This window comes from Brassica napus, chromosome C4 (assembly GCF_020379485.1).
Source record: "Brassica napus cultivar Da-Ae chromosome C4, Da-Ae, whole genome shotgun sequence".
In the NCBI taxonomy this organism is placed as follows: Eukaryota; Viridiplantae; Streptophyta; class Magnoliopsida; order Brassicales; family Brassicaceae; genus Brassica; species Brassica napus.
In genome coordinates, this window is record NC_063447.1 from 57757746 (window position 1) to 57780369 (window position 22624).

General features: G+C 31.9%; 2 protein-coding genes, 1 long non-coding RNA gene and 1 pseudogene across 19 annotated transcripts; 2 read left to right on the forward strand and 2 right to left on the reverse strand.

Annotated features, from left to right (window-relative positions):
• The first annotated feature begins 123 nt into the window (after positions 1-123).
• On the forward strand, positions 124-1224 carry LOC106363921 (annotated as a pseudogene).
• Positions 1225-4515: 3291 nt separating this feature from the next.
• Positions 4516-10553, reverse strand: LOC125585624. The gene is made up of 2 exons (XR_007322643.1): positions 8715-10553; positions 4516-6707 (listed from the first exon to the last, which is right to left on the reverse strand). It is a non-coding gene; the product is annotated as an uncharacterized LOC125585624 (long non-coding RNA).
• Positions 10554-16696: 6143 nt separating this feature from the next.
• On the reverse strand, positions 16697-17524 carry LOC106442591. Its single transcript, XM_013884259.1, has one exon. The coding sequence runs from the start codon at positions 17522-17524 to the stop codon at positions 16697-16699; it is 828 nt and encodes a 275-aa protein (XP_013739713.1).
• A 378-nt stretch (positions 17525-17902) lies between these two features.
• Positions 17903-22506, forward strand: LOC106365632. Of its 17 annotated transcripts, none has more exons than XM_022692222.2 (10): positions 17908-18335; positions 18514-18679; positions 18951-19075; positions 19174-19235; positions 19309-19443; positions 19618-19736; positions 19822-20816; positions 20939-21182; positions 21259-22263; positions 22349-22506. In XM_022692222.2, the coding sequence occupies exons 7-9, from the start codon at positions 20587-20589 to the stop codon at positions 21769-21771; spliced, it is 987 nt and encodes a 328-aa protein (XP_022547943.1). In that variant the 5' UTR covers positions 17908-18335; positions 18514-18679; positions 18951-19075; positions 19174-19235; positions 19309-19443; positions 19618-19736; positions 19822-20586; the 3' UTR covers positions 21772-22263; positions 22349-22506. The 17 variants fall into 17 exon arrangements, 14 of the variants coding, with proteins under 14 accessions (XP_022547943.1, XP_022547944.1, XP_022547946.1 ...); XM_022692223.2 differs by having other exon boundaries at positions 19368-19443; XM_022692225.2 differs by having other exon boundaries at positions 19178-19235.
• Positions 22507-22624: the final 118 nt, after the last annotated feature.

Sequence of the window (22624 nt, forward strand, 5' to 3'; positions counted from 1 at the left end):
ATGAGTTTCACACTTCCACTGATATATAGAGACTATATATAACTATAGACTGAAAATCCAAATGTCTTTGTACAATGTCTACTGAGTACGTATACATTTATTTATAGACTGAATCCAAATGTCTACGTATAATATAATACTGAATACGTATACATATATAGACTGAAAATTCCAAATGGCAAAGTATAATGTGTACTGAATACGTATAAACACATTTTAGGTATAGACTACAAAGGAAAATCAACCTCCAAATTTGGATGTATATAATAACAACTCACACTGACCTATTCTTCTCAAACAAAACCTCTTTTCTACCCTCACACTAAACCAAGAAACCCAAATCTCTTTCCTTCTCTTTCATCACATTTATAATCTCTTCTATTAAAAAAAAAAAAAAAAACATATTGATGGATCATTCATCTTCTTCAGAATCACATCCTGACGACTGCCGGGGGGGTTTTTCAGGACTCGCCGGCGCAGGCGATGGCGAGAACAGTGAATAGTAATAACCCTAAGAAGAAAAGAGTCAAGAAAGACAATGATGAAAAGGCTGTTTCAAAGCATCCAAGTTTTAGAGGAGTGAGAATGCGACAATGGGGTAAGTGGGTCTCCGAGATAAGAGAGCCAAGAAAGAAATCAAGAATCTGGCTCGGTACGTTCGCCACGGCGGAGAAGGCGGCGCGTGCTCACGACGTGGCCGCTTTAGCTATAAAAGGCCGCTCTGCTCACCTCAACTTCCCGGAGCTAGCTTACCACTTCCCTAGACCGGCTAGCGCCAACCCTAAAGACATCCAAGCGGCCGCCGCCGCTGCTGCTGCCGTCGCCGTTGATATAGAGGTAGAGAAGTCGCTACCGTCTCCGGCTATGACCGCAATAACCGACGACGCGTTCTCTGATCTACCTGATCTCTTGCTCGACGTGAACCACAAACTCGACGGCTTTTGGGACTGCTTACCTTACGAAGAACCTTTCTTCACGGGAAGTTACTAGAAAACAAAGATGCTGTCGTCTTGTACGTATTGTATTTTTCTCATGTGAAAACTTTTTGACGTTAAAAAAATTCACCGGTTGATCCAAATTGTATAATCAATGAACGGTTTATGCTTGACTTGTTTTGTTCTCTTTTTTTCTAAAATTTATAAGTGGGAAAATGTGTGACAATGTAAAAAGGTTATGTGTTTTTGTGGAAACGTGGACGTCAGTGAGTCAGTGACAACTAACAAAGTCCCCATACTCCCATGTTTGTATTCTAGCCCTGTTTTTTTCCTAAAGTTTTTTAGATTTTTTTTTTTTGACCCCTACATACTTTTAGGTTCTGACATATAGTTCTTTTCTCCGATATATGTATATGAATAGATATGTAGATTTCCTTTCTCTGTAACATTAATGCATCTATCTAATCAAAATAGAAATAAGTTTGTATTTCAACTTAATAACGAATAGGCTAGATAACCATATATTACAAATAGTACCTCGACCGTATTTTTGCTTTTAGAAAACGAAATGGCGTCGTATTTTGAGCTTAATAGAATGTAGCAGTCAAAGATACAAAAATGTGAAACTGGATGAAATTACGATCGACGAGTTGCTTATTGGAAAAAAATTATAAAGTATCTAACACTTCCTCTAATTTTTATTAGATGATGTTTTAGGATTATACACAAAAGTTAAGAATATAATTTTATATATTTTCTAAACATAAACATCACTAATTATCTACTAATCACAATGCAACCCATAATATAGCAAAGTCATACAGCATAAAAATTAATTTTATACAAAAATTTGAATTCATTTAATTTGGAAAAAAAATTAAAACGTCATCTAATAAAAAACATAAAAAAACAGAGTGACTAATGTTTTGGAAGTTACATGTTTTAACCTATTTTATAAATAAATTATATATTTAGTACTTCATCGTAAAAGAATATAAAGGTCTATAGGTTCAAAATCTCTTAATCATCAAAAAGCTAATTAAATTTGAGCTAGAACTCTCAAATATTTTATTATTTATATTGATTTTTTCTGTTATTTTCCAGTTTCCTAATTAATTCGATTTTCTACTTCTTTTTTTTGCCGTGAGCTTATTGGCCCTTATAAAGTTGGAGATGAATTGACCCATTGGCCCATTTTATTTAATGCTATTCAATGTCCTTTTTGTTGGGACTATTTTCATTTAAAAGTTAACTAGATTTTGATCCGCGTTTTCAAAACGCGGGATTATCTATTTTTTAAATATATTATTTTATAACATATTATATTTATAACATTTATATTTTTATAATTATTTTTTTGTTATATGTGTAGTAGTTGTTTTATATATTTAGGATGATATGTATTGAGAAATAAATATAATAATATATATAATGACTCGCATTTTAAAAGCACGAAATTTGTTTCTTTTGAAAATTAAATATTTGTTAATTGTAACCTTATGTGTTATTTGATAACTAATTTTTTAATAGTGTACAAAGTAATTCCGAAGAGTTGTTTTTAAAAAAAAGAGTTCCTTGTATTAATATTTTTAGTTTATTGTAAACTATTAAACCCCAAATATCATTTTCGTAGCATATTTTAAAAGATGATTAAAAGAAATAAAAACAAAAATTTGAATCCATTTTTATGTTTTCCTGTTTTAAAATGGGTTTTCTAATTTTTTTTGTCAATAAAAATCAAGTATTTAAATGAACTTTGGTCTATAAATTCGTGAAATCCACCCACAAGTAATTCAATTTCTTCGAGGGTCTTACCAAAAAAAAGAAACGGAAAGTAATAATAAAAAATTATATTCAGATTTCGGTCAACAGTATAGACTATTTTGGAGTTTTCTTGATATTACTAACGATTTAGATTGAATGATTTGACTGGTAATTTAAGTTGAACTTGTTATTTTTCTATTAACACGAAGTTAAAATACGAAATAAAATAATAAAAATGTATACAAAATACGTAATATACCATTTTTAATACCACTAGTTAATATCGTTTTTATGATTGGTTAATAAACGATTATGAAGGTTGTTTTATTAATTTGTCCTATATGTAACAGAGGTACGTGCCTTTGTGTTTGGATGTGAGCCGCACGTTGCATCGACATATCATGGCGCACGTCAAATCAACATCATCGTCAAATAATGGCAACAGTGTTTGGTAGATTACTGAGGTTTGATTCTTCTTTCCATATGTGTATTCTATGCAGGCCACCATCGGGTTGTTTCATTTATCTTTTTTTAAATAATTTCGCTAGACCATTAAATATTGTATAATAATTAGTCGTGTAAAAGTTCAAAAGACTCCTGTATGTATATGTTTTTTTACCATTGTTTTTTTTTTTTGATTTAAGGTATTCATATTTAATTGCAAAAAAGAAAAAAAAAGTTTTACAACCATAGAGCTATTTTGTCACCCCTACACTAGATGACCCAACCCATAAAAAACTTATAGTTAAAACTCATATTTTAGATCAAAATAGTAATTTGATGGGCTAAGCCTAGGAAGGCCGGAAGTCAGAGATCAAGGAGTCGCCTCCGTTTCCACCCACATTTGCATGAGAGAGAGGAGGAGATCGATGGAGATCTAAAGCTGAGAATCTTATCCTTGATTAGTCGATTCAGGTTAACGATGATGAAATCTGAAGTCTGAAATCGATGGCTGTGAAGTCTTCGATTCCTTTCTCGCAAAAGAGAGTAGATCACTCTTTGCCAACAGAGAAGAACGAAGCGCTTGAAGAGCTTATTTTCTCGAAGAAAGATCATTTGTTTAAGTGTGTCCTCCCACACTGATGAAGGTAAGATAGAGCAGCGACGAGAGATCTCAGACCATACCCGCCATGAGTAAGAGCATCTGAAGAACAAATGATCTCGATTTTCGTCCTCCAAGTTGCAGAGTAAACATTTGGAGTCAACAGCCAATCCCAAACTCCGAAGTCGATCTCTAGTTGAACACCTATTCAAGATAAACATACATGCCATAAAGCTATGTTTTGGAATCCCGCCCTTAGTCCATACTACCTTCGACCAAGGTACTGCTGGTTCTTCTCCCTTCCGCTTCCAGTATATCAGCGGGGTTTTGTACCTTCCAGTAGGCAATCCAGTAACAACCCATTCATAGATGTCTTCTTCTTCCACCAGTGATATAGTTGTCAAAGCAATCTGCGCTTGCAACATTGCATTCGATCGAGGCTGAGGAAGAATCCAATTTCCAGCTCTATTTAGATCCGACAGAGTAGCACGTAGGGGGATACCCTGTCTTGAAGACGAAGTAGTTGCAAAGTGGTCTTTCAGCGATCCAAGCAGTGACCAGTTATCAATCCAGAAGCGACATTTCACTCCATTCCCAACTCGCAGTTTTATCCATGTATATACTTCCCCTCGCATCTTGATTAGTTTGTTGGCCAACCAAGAATTTGATGCACTCGTGTTGACTATCCAGTAGTTAGATAGAGAGCTATGTAGAATAATAAAATTTGAAAGATTTTCCACATTGTTTTTGTTTCAGCCATGTAGTTTTTTACCATTGTTTTTTTTTTTACCATTGTTGCTGTTCGTTTTTTTGAAAGATTTCCTACACTGTTGTTGTTTGTTGTAAGGACGAATAATAAAAAAATTTAATTAGAAAATATTAGATTGTAATTTAGTTATAGATACAATTCATTTTTATAATATCATGAATTTTTTTACATGGGATATAATCTTTTTTAATAATTACATGGGATATAACTTCTACATGTCTTATATCCTATGCATATGTTCCATGGATATATAATTTTTTATAAGTAGTTATTGTTTGATACTTGACCCTAGACAGACATAACAAATTACTAATAGATTAAAACTATGATTATTAGTGAAACTAAACATTTGTTTCAAGAAAACAAAGAAAATATGTTCCAATACATTAAAATTACAATTTAAAATATTAAATATCAAGTTGAGTGTTATTTTAATATATTTATACGATTTTATTTAAATTGTTTGTTTAAATTAATTATTAAATTAGTTTAGGACAAGAAAATGTGTATTCGAATTTTACAACATTCTCTCAAAGTTTTTCTTTTGATATATATGGTAAGAAAGCTATAAAGGTACGTATATATTTACTAATCAAGTTGAAACATGATGGACGAAGGTACTTTGGTAGGACGAGTGATTTTTGTTTAAACAAGTCAATTTGTTATATTTGTTTGAAAAACATTCATGATTAAAACATATTGATGTGATATATCCAACGATAACGTACACAAGCTGGAGAATCCTAGGTGACTAGATGTCTAGATTCTTATATTCCATCTTTTTCTATAACTATATTCTTTTCTCCATTTTGACATACTGGCTGGTTATTCGGACAAGTCAATCGTTCGACTATTAACCCGACTCCCGCGACACATTATTCACCGTGATTACTGAATCAAACATATGCAATTTCATGAATTTTTTTTTTTTTGTAACTTGGCTTTCAAATTTCATGAATTTGAGGTATTTCCAACCCCATAATACCATTTTAGTGTAGTTTTAACACTATAAAAAAATTTCAACTACAACCCCTAATTTTACATCATTTTGATTTTTATATTATTAGACTAGGGCAAGCCCGCGCTTCGCGCGGAATTTGTTGCATTATATTTTCTTTTATTTATTTTTTAGTTTAAATGATTTTATTTTAATTATATATAGAATGTTATTTTTAATTCCTTTATAACTATTTACTGAGTTTTGTTTCAAAGTGTCTTTTAAGGTAGGAATGAATCGTAGAGATTTTATGTTGTTATGGTTTTTTTACTTTCTAAGTTCTACCGCATAAATATTGTTTGGAGGAAAATTAAAGTTGTTTTCTTTTTTTTGACCGATAAAAAGACTAAAGTTGTTCAAAAAAAAATTCTTATATAGTTCAGTTCTGTTGAACTGAGATGATTGTTCTCTTTAAATATCTTCAAAGAGATATTTTTTAATTGATAAAATGAAATGAGAAGGATTTTTTAAAACCTACTTTACATTTTTACACTATATGACTATCGTCTTCGTCTTTAACAAATTTGTTCAAAAAAATATGTTTTATTACACTACCTTTTTTAATTACACTACCTAATTAGTACATATCACAAAGAAATCGAACGAATCTAAAAGAGAAGTTTCATATATTTCGTCTTTGCATCTATCAATGTTGACCAAATTTTCCTATATCTTGGCTGCTTTTGTTTTGCAGTTGTCTCTGACAGAATCAATAACAAACCTTTTAAATAGTGCATCTAGTGTCAACTTCATGCACTTCAGTTATCTTACTAACCAACAGCAAGTATTTGGTTAAACCGTTTGGTTTAAGGCAGACCTTCAATGCTAAAGTCTTTTCAAAATTTTAGCTCCAAGTACTTGTCTTCCAAGAGAAACAGAAGAGATGTTGTCATTTCTGAGCAACTTTACCTATAAGCCAATAACCGCAACCTGAAACATCTACCAATAACTCATCGTTAAAACCAACGTGTTCTTGTCATTGGTGGAGATGGTTATTGCGGTTGGGTTACTGTTCTCCACGTGTCTAAGAAGAAATACAAAGTTACCATCTCAGTCAAATTTGACAAAAAAGGCGCTAAGATCCGACTAACTAACATTACCAACCGGCTCCGGTTCAGATCATTGTAAGGAAAGCTAATGTAAAGTAATAAGCTCTGACTCACGCAGAGGCCTCGGGTTTATGTCAAATATTGGTTCATCCTGCCACACAGCAAGTTAGCATCAAGTATCACCACAAAAGATATCTTGAAATAAAGTTAAACAGTTGCAATGATAAACTACATCAGCCAGACTTAATTGAGAGGTTGATTGTTTGTAGTTTTTGGATTAGTTTTTGGTTTTTGTTTTTCCAAAAACCATTTTACAACCAATCAAGATTTTAAAAGAATAGATTCCCTAAAATGTAGGGAAAGTAGTTTTTGCAAATAACTGTTTTTTTAACACAAAAACCAAAAGCCAAGTTTTCATAGTTTTTTTTCTTATCCTACAGTGGGTTTCCAATTTTTTTTAAATTGTTTTTATTTTATTTATATTTTAATATAAGAAAAAAGCAAAAATGATAATTACTGTAAACAAAAAAGATTTAGTAAGATTCATTTTCTTACTATTGGTACTATTTATTAAAATTCGTGATATATATTCTTTTATTAATTTTTTTTAAACAAGAAATAAACTTCTAAATTAATTTTTTTTTTAATATCAGACCAAAAAATCATCAATCAAATTTTTGAGAAACCAAAAGGATAATAAATTTTTTAATTCCGAATTCAAAATATATTTATAATTTTATACAGTTTCCTGAACTTATAAAAATACATTTAAATTTTATTTAGTATATTTAAATAAACTAGCTATTGATATTTTTATTTATAATATTTGATTTATAAAATATTTTAAAAATATAACTGTTTTTCTAACTTTTTAACTATGTCTTTTCATTTTTAAACTGCATTAATTATGTTGTCAAATATATATAACAGAATTGTGGTTCATCTATCTAGCTCGCATTATTTTCTCTTATAAAATAAATTTATTTATTTTTAAGTGGTAATATCTATACTATTAAAGCAGGATCCTATTGTCATAATTACCTTAGGGGCATGTTTCTTTCACTAACATTGCATGTTTCATTAAGGGCAATTAAGTAATATTAATAACAAATCTATATTGGGTCATTATTTTTGGATCCAGCCCAAATCAAATCTCTCTTGGGCCATTTGGGCCTATTAAAAAATCAGATTCAATTCTCACTTTTTTTTTCCTTTGGACCATTGAGTCCAAATTCAAATAATTTTTTTTCAACTATTCTTAATTATTATTTTTTTCTTTTCTTAATATAATTTAAGCATTCATAAAAATAATTGAATTTTTTATTGAAAAGTATAAATCTTTATTAAAAGTATATAATTTTTTAATTAAAATATTAACCCCATAATAAAATTAATTTATCAGAGTTATACCAACTTAATTCATTAAAAAAATAAAGTTTAATTTTTTTTAACATAAATAGTCATTTAAAATGAAATACGATAAATAAAGATAAAATTTTTAAGTCTTTTATAAAATAAAACACAAATATATGAAAATGTGACATTTACTAAATATTTGTCAATTAAAAAAAAACAAAAATAAACCCGCGCTTTGAAAGCGCGGGTCAAAATCTAGTTTTGTATTATTTGTTGTTCATAGTAAGTAATATTTTACTATTAATTTTTATTTCAACTCAAACAAAAATAATCATTCAAATTTTCTAAAAACTAAAACTAAATATTTTACTATTTTATTAAAACAAAAACCAAAAGTTAGAAACCAAAATCACCATTCGTGTTTTTTCAAAAACTAAAATCTACTGCAAAATCAAAAATCAGAAACTAAAAACCAAAATCTAAAAACTAAAAACCAAAAACCAAAAACCAAAATCTAAAAATCATCCAAACAATCATCACTTGAGTCTTAGTAAAGTGAAGTATGAAAAATTAGAAAAAAACACAGCATGAGACACAATCAAAAATAAGAAGTCTGCGGTGTTGTCAATGTATTTATGTAAATTATAAAGAACACATATTTGATGTTACCATTCCCTGCAAGGTCTACCATTCCCTGCAAGGTCTGCAATAAATCAACTGCTCCAACAAAACAAATAAGCTTATTTGCAAGACAATGTAATGAGAAATACACACATACATATAAATCTGACTGTCAGGTTACCTCTTCCGTGCATTGATTGTCAGTGTTATAACGTCAACTTGCTTCTACAGAGATTGCATATTTTTTTTCCGAGATTGCAGATTTGATGTTCTGTATCTATCCTAGGGATATAATATGAAATTTTCTTTCATTCGTATGAGCAAAAAGAGCATTAGTTTGGTTATGCTGGAAACACGAATGGGCCATCACCAAAAATTTGATACGGTTCTTCCATGAACACACAAATTTTTATGATTCCTCCTGTTGGACAAAAATTAATAACCAAACAAAGCAAAAATAAAAGCAAATAACAATATGAACAACATAAATTAAAGAACTTCGGCAAAAATCATAACATGTAACAGAGAGAGGAAGAGATCGTGATTTCCAGAGGAGAAATACTGACTATTTATATCTGATATCACAGATCTCGCCGACGAAAACGGCGCATTGAAGAACTCATAGTGGACGCCTCAATTGACAGGATTAAACACGTAAAAACCATAACGCAATCCGTTACATGAAACGGCGAGGAAGCTTGATCGTCATCGTCGCCGCCGAAAGAAGAGCAGCGAAGAACATTAAGGTTAGCGCATCGTAAAGTGGCTGCAGGGCCTGAAACAAAGTACAAACTTAAGCCCAATAGTTTTAGACAAACACATAAAGATAGAAAGCCCATACTATATCTAAAATAATAAATCGCTGCGTTTTGTTAAAGTGGCCACGTGTCGGCTCGAGAACATCCGAATTGATTACGTGTCATCCGACGTGGACCCTCTAGAAGTGATTTAAAGTGTACTTTATATATAAAGATTAGAACTTTTGATAATACTTAATATATATAATATATAAAATTATTATGTTATTATATTGCACAAAAATACATCACAGTCAAATATTTGTTTAATAAATATTTACTATTTTAAAATTTAATAATATTAAAATAATAAATCAAAATAAATTATTTCAATATATCACATATATTTATTTCATATATTGATTTTATTATTTATATTTATTTTATCACCAAAAATTATTTAATTTAATATTTTATTGATAGAAATAGGTAAATAGTATTTAATATGGTAAATAGTAACACGCCAAATTTGATACGGAGTGTAACTTTACACTAAAATACTGTGATTTAAAAATTATGTTGGAGAGAATTTAGTGTAGAACTTACACTAAAATGATATTGTAGCGTTAGGTTAGAGATAGCCTTAGGCGAAATGATACATGACCATTATTCCTCAGTCCTACTATTTTTTATAATTATACTTCTGGTAGTACAACTAAAAATACGTAAGCGTACATGATATTTAACAACTCTTCGATGTTATCTTTTATCATGTGCAAATAGACCGGTCGAATCTGAATAAAAATATATATTAATTAATTATTCTAAAACGTTAAGTTATAGCTTATAATTTTAAAAGAAACTTAACACAGATGCAAAACTACTCTATAGGTATGATTTTAGGGTAGAGTTAGAGTAAATTAAACTAGATGAAAAATTATTTCAGCTAATTTATTCTAATTTTAGTTAATCAAGTGAAATATGATTCCACCTTATTTACTATAAACAGTCAGAAAATAGTAGAAGTAGAATAATCTTACCTCAATTTTTAATAAGATGAAAAGTTTGCTCCAACTTTATTATATATTTTTTTCCATTTATTTTCATAATTTTTTCACCGCTTTATTCTAGTTGATAACCAATCAGTTAAAGATGCACGTACACCTATAAATATGAATATTATATTTTTTTTTTTGTCAAAACCACTATAATTATATTAGATAAGCGGTTATAATCGTGTAGAGGATCCACTATTTACCGAGGTTAATGACAGAGTAAAATGGTGGAAATGTGAAGTGGAAAAGAGAGTAAATAAAATTTTAAAAATTGGAGTTAACTTTTCCACTTATTTTAATCATGATATTTTTTCATTTTAAATATAAATATATATTATATTTGAAAAATTCTAATAAATCTGTTTAAAATTAGTTTAGCGATATCCTAATTTTCAAAAAGTTTATTTAAATATTTTCACTAATTTTGTAATTAGCAATGAACTATCATTATGCATTAATATATATTAAATTTTCGTTTATAAAATGAAAAATTAAAATTCTATCATATTTTATCTACTTTATAAATAATCATCAAGTTAAAATACAATTATTGTAGAACCTAAAATCTACACTAAGTATTTGATAGTGATCGGGGTTTGATCTAGGGAAGACAAATGATGTAGGCAACGATATCTTTAGAACACAACAATGTTAAATAGTTTCCAGTAGGTGAAAATGGACTTTATTGATGAATAAGATCGAATACAATGAATTGAACTAGATCGAGTGATACAAACGAGATCGGTAAAAAAATAATCTAAAAGTGGGTGACAACAAGATCAATGTAAGTGTGTAGCTCTCTCTAGGGTTTTCAACGTGTCCTCCTCTGTTTCCACTCATCTTCTTTTATAGTAAGTCTACTTCGAGATCTCTGTGGTAGCTCCGCGATCTCAGCTTCTTGTTGCACGATCTCCGCGACCTCGGCGATTCTTTCTCGAGCTCGTATTCTTGCTACGGGCTCCGGTCCTTTAAGGCCCATGCCTTTGATCGTGGTCCATTATGGTATTGACCAAAGTTGGATCCAACAATTATTATATTGAACTAAATACAATAAAAGTATATTAAATTGATAAATTTTATTTTCATATATATAAACTATTTATGTTAAAAAATATATACTATTTATGACATAGCAGTTTAAAATTAGAAAACTTTATAATACATGTCTAAAAATTAACATATCTTAGATTTTTGTATATAAAATGACATATTATCTAAAATGAATAAGCGTAAAAAATATTGGTAAAAGAAATCCATTTTTGAAAGACGAGTCAGAATTTAACTTGAATTAAACACAAAATAGTTTTAAAATATATTTTTTCATGAATATATTAATTTGCTTAATAACTAAATACAAATATAATAAAATAAATATATAATAAGAAATAACAAACACATACGGTTTTAAACAATTGATTAATTAGAACAAAAAAATTATAAAATTATTGTATTTGAAATAGTTGTATAAACATTCAAGTATATGATTAACATTAAAAATATATACCACTAATGATCTAAAACAAATATCTATGTATATAAAAATGAAAACAAACATTCGCGCGGTTGCGCGACTCAATATCTAGTTTACTCTTAACATTATATTACATATATCGTGTATTTTTGAATATGGCCTAGAAATATTTTGAGACTGCACTGATTCTTTTACATATATCCGAAATGAACCTGCCAGTGTTGCATCTCCCATTCTTTATATATACAAATTATAAATTAATTAAATCAAATCATCAGGATTCCGATTAGTGCTATCTTTGTCTTTTTTTTTGTTCAAAGTGCTATATTTCTCTTGTGTTATCAGAAATTAGAGTATTCCGATTAGTGCTATCTTTGTCTTTTTTTTTTGTTCAAAGTGCTATATTTCTCTTGTGTTATCAGAAATTAGAGTATCTCCAACCCATATCTAGATTTGCCTCTATAATAGCATTTAGAGGTAAAATCACTCCAACCATACTCTATTTATTCCTCTAAAATAGAGATTGCTAATCTATTTTCACCTCTATATTTAGAGGAAGAAATAGCATTCCTCTATAATAGAGACATACTTTTTTATTTACAAAATGATCATTTAACTTTTTATTTTAACAATTATAACCAAAATAAATATTTTTTAGTGAAAATGTATTGTTTATATAAATATATAATCATATTTTTTATTTACATAATAGTTTCTATAAAAATATTCAGTGTACATAATATCATAATTTTATGAATGTTAAACTAAATTGGGTTAGTTTTTAACTTTTACAAATAAAATGTACTATTTGTAAAATTAGAAAAAAATATATCAAAAATATTTTTTTTTAGAGAAAGAAATAAAAGAATACATTAGAAACAAATTTATCTCTATTATAGAGTTCTCCTATTTTATATAGGAGATGGTCCTAAGAGAAAAAAACTATGAACTACCGAGACTTTTTTTCGAACTACGAGACTATCTCTAAATATTCAACGGTAATCACTAGTTTGGAATTAAAAGGGGCACAAAAGAACTAATGAAAGTGATGATATATTATGTTTATAAAAAAAAAGTGAATATATTGTCCTAGCGAATGTTTCTCTTTGCATAAAAACAATTAGAAATATTTATAAACAAAATAAGTAAAAAATGAAGGAGGAACGTCCAAAAGTCCAGAGAATATACAGATGAAGTTAGAGATGGTGGGCTGAGGAGCACGTGCTATGTTATGAACGTACGATCGACAGAACGTACAAAACAAGACGAAAGTGGAATTTATTATAAATCAAGTTATGTAATATTGGAGCCATATGAGCTTTGTTCAAAAAATAATATTGGTGCCATATCAAATGTCAAGATCGCTTTACAAATTACAAATCTATACAAGTTTCAGTATATGGCTATAAAAGGTAAGGACCCGGTCAGTGGACTGATGGTTCTTAAGAGACGATCGAGATTTTTCAAAGTTATAGTTTTTTTATTTTTGGTACAATGTTAAATTGACTATTAGCAGAAAAGCATAAATTACAATGTTATATCAAATTTTTCGTTTTTTACAGAAAGACAAAATTGACTATTAGCGGAAAAACATAAATTAAACCTAAACAAGCATTTAGACCATTAACAATGGTTTTTTTCTTTTAACCCCCTATTTTTTACCTTTTAATACTCCACATCATATTCTCTTTTATCCATATCATATTTCTTTTTCCACCTAATCATTTAACATATATTTAATTTTTATATCATACAATAGTTTGTTTAAAAAATTCAACATTCTATCTTCCTATTTTATTTTATATTTTATGTGTTTAGTTGTGATTATATATTAATAACGAAAACTATAAACAAAATTTTATTTAAAATACGATAATAATTAAAAATTTAACAAAATAGTTAATATTAATATTTTGAAATTTATTTTATGAAAATAATATTTTAACATATATTAAGAAGTTTATTGCGAAAGTTAAATAATTGTGTACAAATATATACATTCAAATCAAATGAAACAAATTTCTATTTATAGAGTACTCAAAATTATGAATTTTGATATAAAATAATTAAAGAAATAAATTAATTTACTACATAATAATTGAGATGAAATGGTTAGGGTGAAAAAAATTCTCAATTATTTTATTAGCCAATAACTAACCTACACAAATGTGTTGTGGGCCCTATATTTTATCTATTCAACTAACAATCCACGTATTAGAATTTATTTTTTCAACAGCTTTATTGGAAGCATTAAATAGTTGAAAAAAAAATTCAACATGCCCATTGTAAATAGCCTTATAATGAAAAGTGCAGAATCTATTACAAAGTATATAGGTCCTATAAGATGAACCTAAGGTAGCGTAACGTAGATGGTCCAAATGAGAGGTACGAGCGGACTAAGCTTTCAGTTGCCGCGAGTTCCCGGAAAAAAAATGAAACCTTGATGCACGGGCAACAAGACGCGTTGCCACAGTCAAAGTTATAGTTCAAAGTTATAGTTTGCGTTTGATTTATTTGTTTTGTTAATACGTATGGATTGCTTGTAAAAACACATGAGCACCAAGTATATGTTTTCTCTATAAACCACACTATAAGTTGGTAGAATTTACTCTTTTAGATATTCGTTTTAGTGACCAGATTTTATTTATAATGATATGAAGTTAGTTGATATAAAAGTAGGGGACCGAATAAAATATCAGTGAGACTGAGGCCATGACAAATTTGGGAGCAAAATATTTTGGATACTTTTTATAAAAAAATGCGTCCAATTCTAAATTTTGGCGTATTGATGTTTCATTGTCTACGTCTTAATATATCGACGGAAACAACACGGTGTATACCGGGTTTAATTTGATAAATAAGCAATCGAAATATATATTTATATTGTGACAAAAAGATATTTATAAAAATGTTATGTTTTTTTTTGCTTTAACAAGAATGTTATGTTGAAAAGTTGTCTTTGAAATTTTAACAATAGTGCACGATAAAATTCAGATAATGTTTTGTTACGTTGTTTTACTGAATGCACCCTTAATATATGTGACATACACTGGGAGTAATATATTATATAAGATATATCTTTGACGAAATCATCTATAGAGAAAATAATATTCTAGAAAAAAATCATGAATCTTACAAAATGACAAATGTATTATTTACCTATTATGTTCATTGGACACAAATGGCGTGCGTGACTGGGTATAACTTAACCTATATTGTTCTCTCTTTTTCGGGTTCAAATTTTTTTTTTTTCACTGGACAAATGAGATGGATAGGTATAATTTGCTCAAAAAAAAAGGATAGGTATAATTCAGCCTATTTTGGCACCTAATGCAGCATAGGTATAATTTTCTAATGCAGCTCAGCTTTTAGTAGATTTCCAACCTACTCGCATCACCAGGGAAAGGCAGGGTCACACAACACAACTATTGGACTACTACATCCTAGTTCCTACGCCAGGTATGTATAAACTTGTGATATAAATCATGTCTACGTAGGCATTAAAATAATATCCTAACTTCTGCAGGAACACACACATTTTTTTTTTGAAAATTTTGTTTTACTTTTAGAGAACACACACATTTTTTTTGAAAAAATTGTTTTATTTTTAGAGAACACACACATTTAATGTTCCTTTATCAAAAGTGTTCCCGCAGAAATAGCAAAGATTTGTGTTTATACATATTGTTTTGAGTTTGTGTTGAAAAAAAAAACATATTGTTTTGAGAAAGTCCATACAAACCCATAAGTCTATATTTTATAATACTTTGCTTTCTTTTTTCTTAACACATATTTTATAATACTTTACATTTACTTGTTTTTCTAAACTTGTTTATGTCAATAGAAAACATTTTCTAAGTGTTATTTAGTCTCTAGACTAATTTTTTTTTGTATTCTTATATAAAGTTGACTATTCATGGAATAAAACACACCAATACATGTTTTTTTTTATTCATTACTTGCTAAGTATATTAGACTATGAGAAGATTTTTCTATTTTCAAAGAAATGGATCGACCTGAAGTTAGCAAAATAACTTGATTAGATTATAAGCACATTCATTGTAGGAAACTCGTTCAATGACAACTCAAATGAGCTCACTTAAACACTCATGATCTCGAATACTCTTCTTTGAACAGTTCTAACTAAGAATTACCTTACTGAAAAAGGAATGCGATAAACAAAGGATTCTTTTCGATTTGCCTGATGATGGTTTGTCTTGTAGTCTTGTAGCGACTACAGTCACAAAGAAGGTAGAGAGTAAATATGAACCACACTCACAAGTCTCGTAGGCTGTAGGCAAGTTATTAAACTAACTAAATCTATTATGGTCTCTATTTGTTATGTGCAAATTAATATAAGCACACTATAGTCATTTATCACAGCTTGACTTGACTATTATAAGCCAAGTGGTTAGATAAAGCTACTATACTACAAAAACTGTGAGTTTATATGGCTAAAGGGAAACATTCTAGAGGATTGAGAGGGTTTCGCACCAAGGAGTGAAAAGAGCGAAACAGAGTGACCCTGCTTAATCGTTGTAAACTCAAGGTCTGGCAAAACTACCCTACTTTTAGGACACGTTTGTGCGGGAAAACGGCATATTCGGACCTGCAACTCTTACGAAATGTGACGATTCATACCCACACATAAGTGCTGTGCGCTAACATACCTACACTTTGTTTTTTTTTTTTTTTGACTAAATTTGATGCATTAAAATAAAAGTAACCAAGGTTTACAATTGTTCGATAATAACATCTTACAATTGAGAAAACATATATCTGAAACAGATATATGAGAAATTATAGAAGAAGTTACAAAGTAACTTAGTACTTGGTTAAGATGGGAGTTTTCCAATGCATGCACGGAGCATGATGACAGAAACCTGAGATTTAGAGGCGTTTAAAATGGAGGTCTATGATCTCTTTGACCGCCACGACCGCCACGGCCTCTATTTTTTCTTCCTCCTACTAAAGTCCACTGCATTTCTTGAACTTTTTGTGTTGGTTTAATTGGTCGACCTCCTCGAGTCCTTTGAGAAGGATCTCCCATTTCAAACCCTGAAAACTCTGAATGTAATGCAGCAAAATGGCTACCAAAGACACCTCCTTCAACATTCTCAGTCACTAAATCTGAAGAAGTAGAAGAGAAAGTTACCAAAGCAGGAGATGAGCCATGAGATGGGGTATGGATGGCGCTTTGAAACGCAGCAGGGGAAGTTGCATTAGATGCAACAGCAGGAGGAGGGGTACGGATGATGGCGCTTTGAAACGCAGCAAGAGAAGTTGCATCAGCTGCAACAGCAGGAGGCAGGGTAGGGATGACGCTTTGAAACGCAGCAGCAGGTGATGTTGCTTCAGATGCAACAAGTTCAAATGGAGTTGTGGCTTCAAGTTCTGTTTCTGAACTTGGAAGAGTTGGAGTATCAGAAGCTACTTCCTCATGAGTATTAGTAAGAGGTAATGTTGAAAGTTTATCATAAGCAGCAACGGGAGTAACAGCTTCGGTAGGTGCTAGACCCACTTCTTTCACAACCTGATTAGATGCAGTGAATCCCAGATCCAATGATTCAGACTGCAGACATCTTGATTTTTTATGGCCGAAATGACCACATTTCTCACACTTATTTGGAATCCATGAGTACTCAACTGAAACCATGGAAACATTGCCTTGTTTATCAGTAGCTGCAATTCTCTGCGGGAAAGCTTTTTCTAATTCCACTTCCACCATTAACTTAGCCTCTCCCATGAAACATACCTACACTTTGTTTCTGTCTTATATGCATACCTGCAATTTAAAAACGTTGTTAATTCATACACTGCTGTAAACAGTGTTATCTCCTCCGTCACGGAAGTTGATACGCTGTTGAGAGTCGACGGAAGACCAAGACGATGTCATCCAAGATTGATTTTAAGAAAAAAAGAACAAAACGTGGTCGTTTTCGGATTGAAGTTTAAATTTTTTTTTTTTGTCTTCTTCGCTTCCCCGACACAGACTAAGAGCATGATTACCGCGGTGTCTTAATTTTGCAAAAAAAATAAATGAAAAATACCTAATTACCGAAGAACCGCGTCTTATTTAGGAGAAGGAAGAGTCGACTCTTAGTGGACACGTGTAGGGCAACGAGAAGAGTGACGAGAGGTGGCGTCGTTTTTGGCTTGTTCGGTTTCTTCTTTCTCTCCGTCCAAACCTCTCTCTATGCGACTTCAACAGCGATATTGTCCCTCTCTGTGGCTCCTAGACTCAACGGGAGGTCTGTCTCTGTGGCTTTTCTCGGTGGCTCTCGTGGACGACGACGGACCTCTCTCTCGGTGGCTCACCAATCGAAAGGACCTCTGAGTTCTGGGGCAAGAGTAAGAGGAAGAGGAAGAGAGAGAGGGAGAGGGAGAGGGAGAGTGATGTCTACGCTCGAAAGAATTTGATCGAACTAGATCGAACTAGAATTTGATCGGACTAGATTAGACTTAGACGTAAAACAAGAGCATGCTTCACTCCTTCTCTTTCTCCGCAAAAGACCCTTAAATTCGCCGCCTTTCTGAGTGTAAGTCACTGAGTGTTCGTTTGATCGCTGCTTTACCTACTGGGTTCTGCTCTGTTTTACTCTCTGTTTATAAAGTTTGACTCTTTCTTGTGTGTTTGTGATGAGGTCAGCGTCAAATCGATGCTCTGTTTTATAAAGTTTGACTCTTTCTTGTGTGTTGTTGTGATGATAATTGCAGAAGAGAGGATTCTACACTCGCTTAGGCTCTGGCTATAGCTTCTACTGGAGTTGAAGCAAAAGCAGGCTTTGCTCCTAATGAACTTTGTTCTCTCCTACTACAGGCTGCTCATATTCCCCGTGCTCTCTTTTTTGATTTGGATGGAATATCAGATCGATCAACAAGTGTAAGAATCACTATCTTCCCCTTTTATGAATAAAAACGTGTTGTATGAAGTGAAATCTTATCAATATAAAAGTTATCTTATTGTGCTGCCATTTTCAACATAAATTTAGTGAGTATATGGTTGTTCATTCTATTACATCCATTGAAAACATCTCGACTCTTTGTTGTTAACTTCATAGTATTGTAACTTTCCCTTTTGTGTTTCCTATTATGCTTCTTTCTTGTGCTATGAGTGTGATCATCTAATATGAAACACCAATGTCTTGTAACAGTTGCCACATATGTTACCGTCTGAGCAAGCTTTTGCTGCTGGCCGTTCTGCTCTTGGAATTGATAATAAAGATGGAGTGGTTGTTTATGATGGGAATGGTCTCTTTAGTGCAGCCCGTGTATGGTGGTTAGTTATAGCACTCCTTTGGATTTATATTCTTTTGCTTTGTTCAGTTTGTGTTTTCTCAGTTATTGTTATAATTGATGTGTGGTACAACTCGTCAGTTAGATGGTGCAGGTAAAACAAGAACTTGATGATGTATACATGTCTAAGTGATGCTTATACTGTGAGTTTTTTTTCAGATTATCTTGTCTATCACACAGCTTTTAATTCCTATGATTGGATGATTCACAATGCAGATCTGTTGTTTCATTGTCATGTTGCCAGTAACGCTTTGTTTTCTTCCTTCTTGTTCTAGTTTTCTCATGGATCCCCTTCTTTCATCTCATATATTCATATCTTGGTGATTGATTTTCCAGAAGTTAAAAGAACAAGTATACAACAATGTTTAATTTTTTTTTAAGAACCTTTAACTAAGAAACTAGCATTGTATCACAAATTTTATGTGTTTCTTAACAAAAGTTCTTAAAATTATATTTATTACTAAAAAATTATTAAGAACCCCATTAAGGGTTTTAGGAATAATCATTCTAAAATAATAATTTCAGTTCTTAAAAACTCGAAGCTACTCTGCACCCAATCAAGAACAAAGCTTATGGGAATCACGATCAGAAAGGAATTTACTTGATATTGCATCTAGGCTCTTCGATTCCCCTAAAAAAATGAGGTAAATTTTGGAGTTAGGGTTTTTAAAATTCAGAGAATTTTTTGACAGAATTTTGTGTTTACTTTGTTTGTTCTTCTTATTACAGTCATACAACTTTCAGTGTATTTCATAGTGGAAAGTTTCAGACAGATGATTCTGGGGCCGTTACTTACGAGGGTGGAAATCGTGACGTTCTCCACTCACCGGTTGAAGCTCTGTTTGGAAATATAATGAGCGAGTTGAATAGATCCTCCAATGGACAGAGGATTTGGTTTAAGATGCCTAATGAAGGCATATCAGAGCTGAAGATATTGTGTCAAGGCGATGATAATTTCAGGAAGATGTGTGAGGCTTCGGTTTGGATCAAAGCTATAGATGTGTATCTGGAAGCTGATAATGATGATGATGATGATGCTCCTCCTGTTGTTGAGATCAATGACAGTGGCACAGCGACGAGAGCTTCAAATGGTGCAGCGAAAGCTACACAGAAGGCTGTAGATGCTGAAGCCCGTGTTGAATCAAATCTTATTGGCTTTGTTGACGACAATGAGAACGACGATTATCAAAGAACTCCCCCCTCTTCAGACTGTGAAGATGAAGGAAGTAACGACCGTTACGAGAGGTGGATACGAGGAAGTGGTGAGTTAAAGATACGACAAGTATTTGAGAGCATAGAAGAGTACTCAAGGAAGCTGTCTTGGAATATGCTTTAAAAGGAGGATGGAATGTGTCCAGTATACTAGATGGGGAAAAGTAAAATCTGAGGCTCGATGTGGAGTTCCAGTTGAAGAAGGTGAAAAACGGTGTCCATGGAGGATTTATTGCTCTTACGAAGAACCAATTGCGCAGTGGATGGTGAAGACTTTTCAGGATGAGCATACTTGTTTTAAAGACGGCGATTGCAGGATTTTTAAACGACATAAGGAATGACCCCAATTTCAGACCGAAATGCATTCAAGAACAAATTCAGGATCGTTACAATCTGGTAGTAACAGGTGATAAATGCAGAAAGGCAAAGAAAATAGCTTTGGATATCATCATCCAGTCAGAGTTCGAAGAACAATACGCAAGGATAAAAGACTATGAACTTCATATTTTGGAGTAAGTTTCTTTAAAAGTGTTATTTTGTAGTTTATAATGCTCATATGTTAATGATATAACATGTGTCTCGTTTTTTAAAAGTATTTGATAGGTTTTATGTGTGTTTCGCTGCGTTACGTCAGACGTGGATTAAGCATTGTCGGCCAATCTTCGGCATATATTGATGGATGTTTTCTGAAGTCAACTACGAAAGGGCAACTACTTGCAGCTGTGGGACGAGACGCAAATAATCAGATATTTCCTATTGCATGGGCGGTTGTTAATGTGGAAGAGACCGAGAGCTGGGTATGGTTTATCCAGCTTCTGAAAAAAGATTTTAATCTTAAAAATGGTGATGGATTCACGCTTGTATCAGACCGACAAAAGGTAAGATTTTGGTTAATGTGGAATTCATTTTTTATTTTTTCAGATTTCATTTATGTTACTTTCTTCATTTTTAAAGGCAGTGCACCAAGAGTTACCAAAGGTTGAGCATCGAATGTGTGCTAGACACGTCTATGGAAACTTGAAAAAAGATTTTCCAAAGCAGCCGAAGATGACAAAATTGTTTTGGCATCTAGTAGAGAGTCACAACAAGGGTGATTATGGCATCAGTTTGGCTAACATAAAGGATTTCAACGTTGATGTGTATGATGGAGTCATGAAGAGGAACCCAGAAACCTTTAGTCGGGCATACTTCAAGACCACATCAACATGTGAGGATGCACTGAACAACTTCTCAGAGTCATACAACAGTGCAATTGAGAAGGCCCGTGCCTTACCTTTGGTTGAGATGCTTGAGACCATTAGAAGACAAGCAATGCTCAGGATAGACATAAGGAAGAATGCCCGTGCCTTAAAGTTGGTAAGGTCATTGCTATTGAAGAGCTTCACAGAAAATATTGTAGGATCTATCCTGGACCAACGGGACAGTTTGAAGTTAAAGAGAAGTCAGTCTCATATAAAGTCAACATGAAGTCGCACACATGTGCTTGTAGAAGGTGGGACTTATCAGGGATACCATGCCGCCATGTCTTGCGTGTTGTCCAGGATAAGAAGACATACAGGACAGAAGATTTGATCTCACATTGGTATCTGACATCTACATGGCAGGCTCAGTACTCAGATAACATTAAACCAATGAACGGTATGAAGTTTTGGAACGCAAGTGGTGAAGAAACTATTGAACCACCAGCAAGAGATAAATCAAAGGGCCGGAAGAAGAACCCTGCTAAGCGTATGAAGAGTGTTCATGAGTCTCCAACGAAGGGTAAGAAAGTGACCCAACACTCGAGGACAATGCATTGGTCACAATTCTCTAGGATGTTCTAATGGTGGAGTTCCACTTAAGCCTCGCCCACCTAAGAAGAAAGCAAAAACACAACAAATGGTTGATTCAGTTTCACTTGATGTTGGAGAGGGACCAAGTCAACCATCTCTGTCTTCTGTTACTTTCGATTGAGTCTATGTAATGTCTACTTACCTAACTTGTCTGACTATTTGAGTATTGAGGTTGATTTAAGTTTCTTAATTTTTTTTTATTTGTGAGGCAGGGACGATGGATAGGTGTTCAAGCTTGAAGATGGATGTTTTTTAGTTATGTGTTTGCTGTCATTTGCTATGTTTTTGTGCCTACTTGTTATGTTTTGAGGGTATGTTTTGGTACGTATTTATGTAACAAAAATTTAAGGTCAATGGTTTTTAAACTATATGTGCTTTAATTCTAACAAAGCCAACAGTATTTCTGTCCAACAAAACTTACAATCTTAGAGTTTGTGTCGGGGAAGAGAAGAAGAGAAGAAAACAAAATAAATAAAAAAGTTTAAAAA

What these genes read in the sequence shown, in the direction of transcription:
- LOC106442591 (XM_013884259.1), bottom strand. Translation starts at nt 17,524, where the DNA reads ATGGTGGAAGTGGAATTAGAAAAAGCTTTCCCGCAGAGAATTGCAGCT.
- LOC106365632 (XM_022692216.2), top strand. Translation starts at nt 20,587, where the DNA reads ATGAGCATACTTGTTTTAAAGACGGCGATTGCAGGATTTTTAAACGAC. An exon ending in TATGAACTTCATATTTTGGA is followed by an intron (nt 20,817 to 20,938) that starts GTAAGTTTCTTT and finishes GCGTTACGTCAG; the next exon opens with ACGTGGATTAAGCATTGTCG. An exon ending in TTGTATCAGACCGACAAAAG is followed by an intron (nt 21,183 to 21,258) that starts GTAAGATTTTGG and finishes TCATTTTTAAAG; the next exon opens with GCAGTGCACCAAGAGTTACC.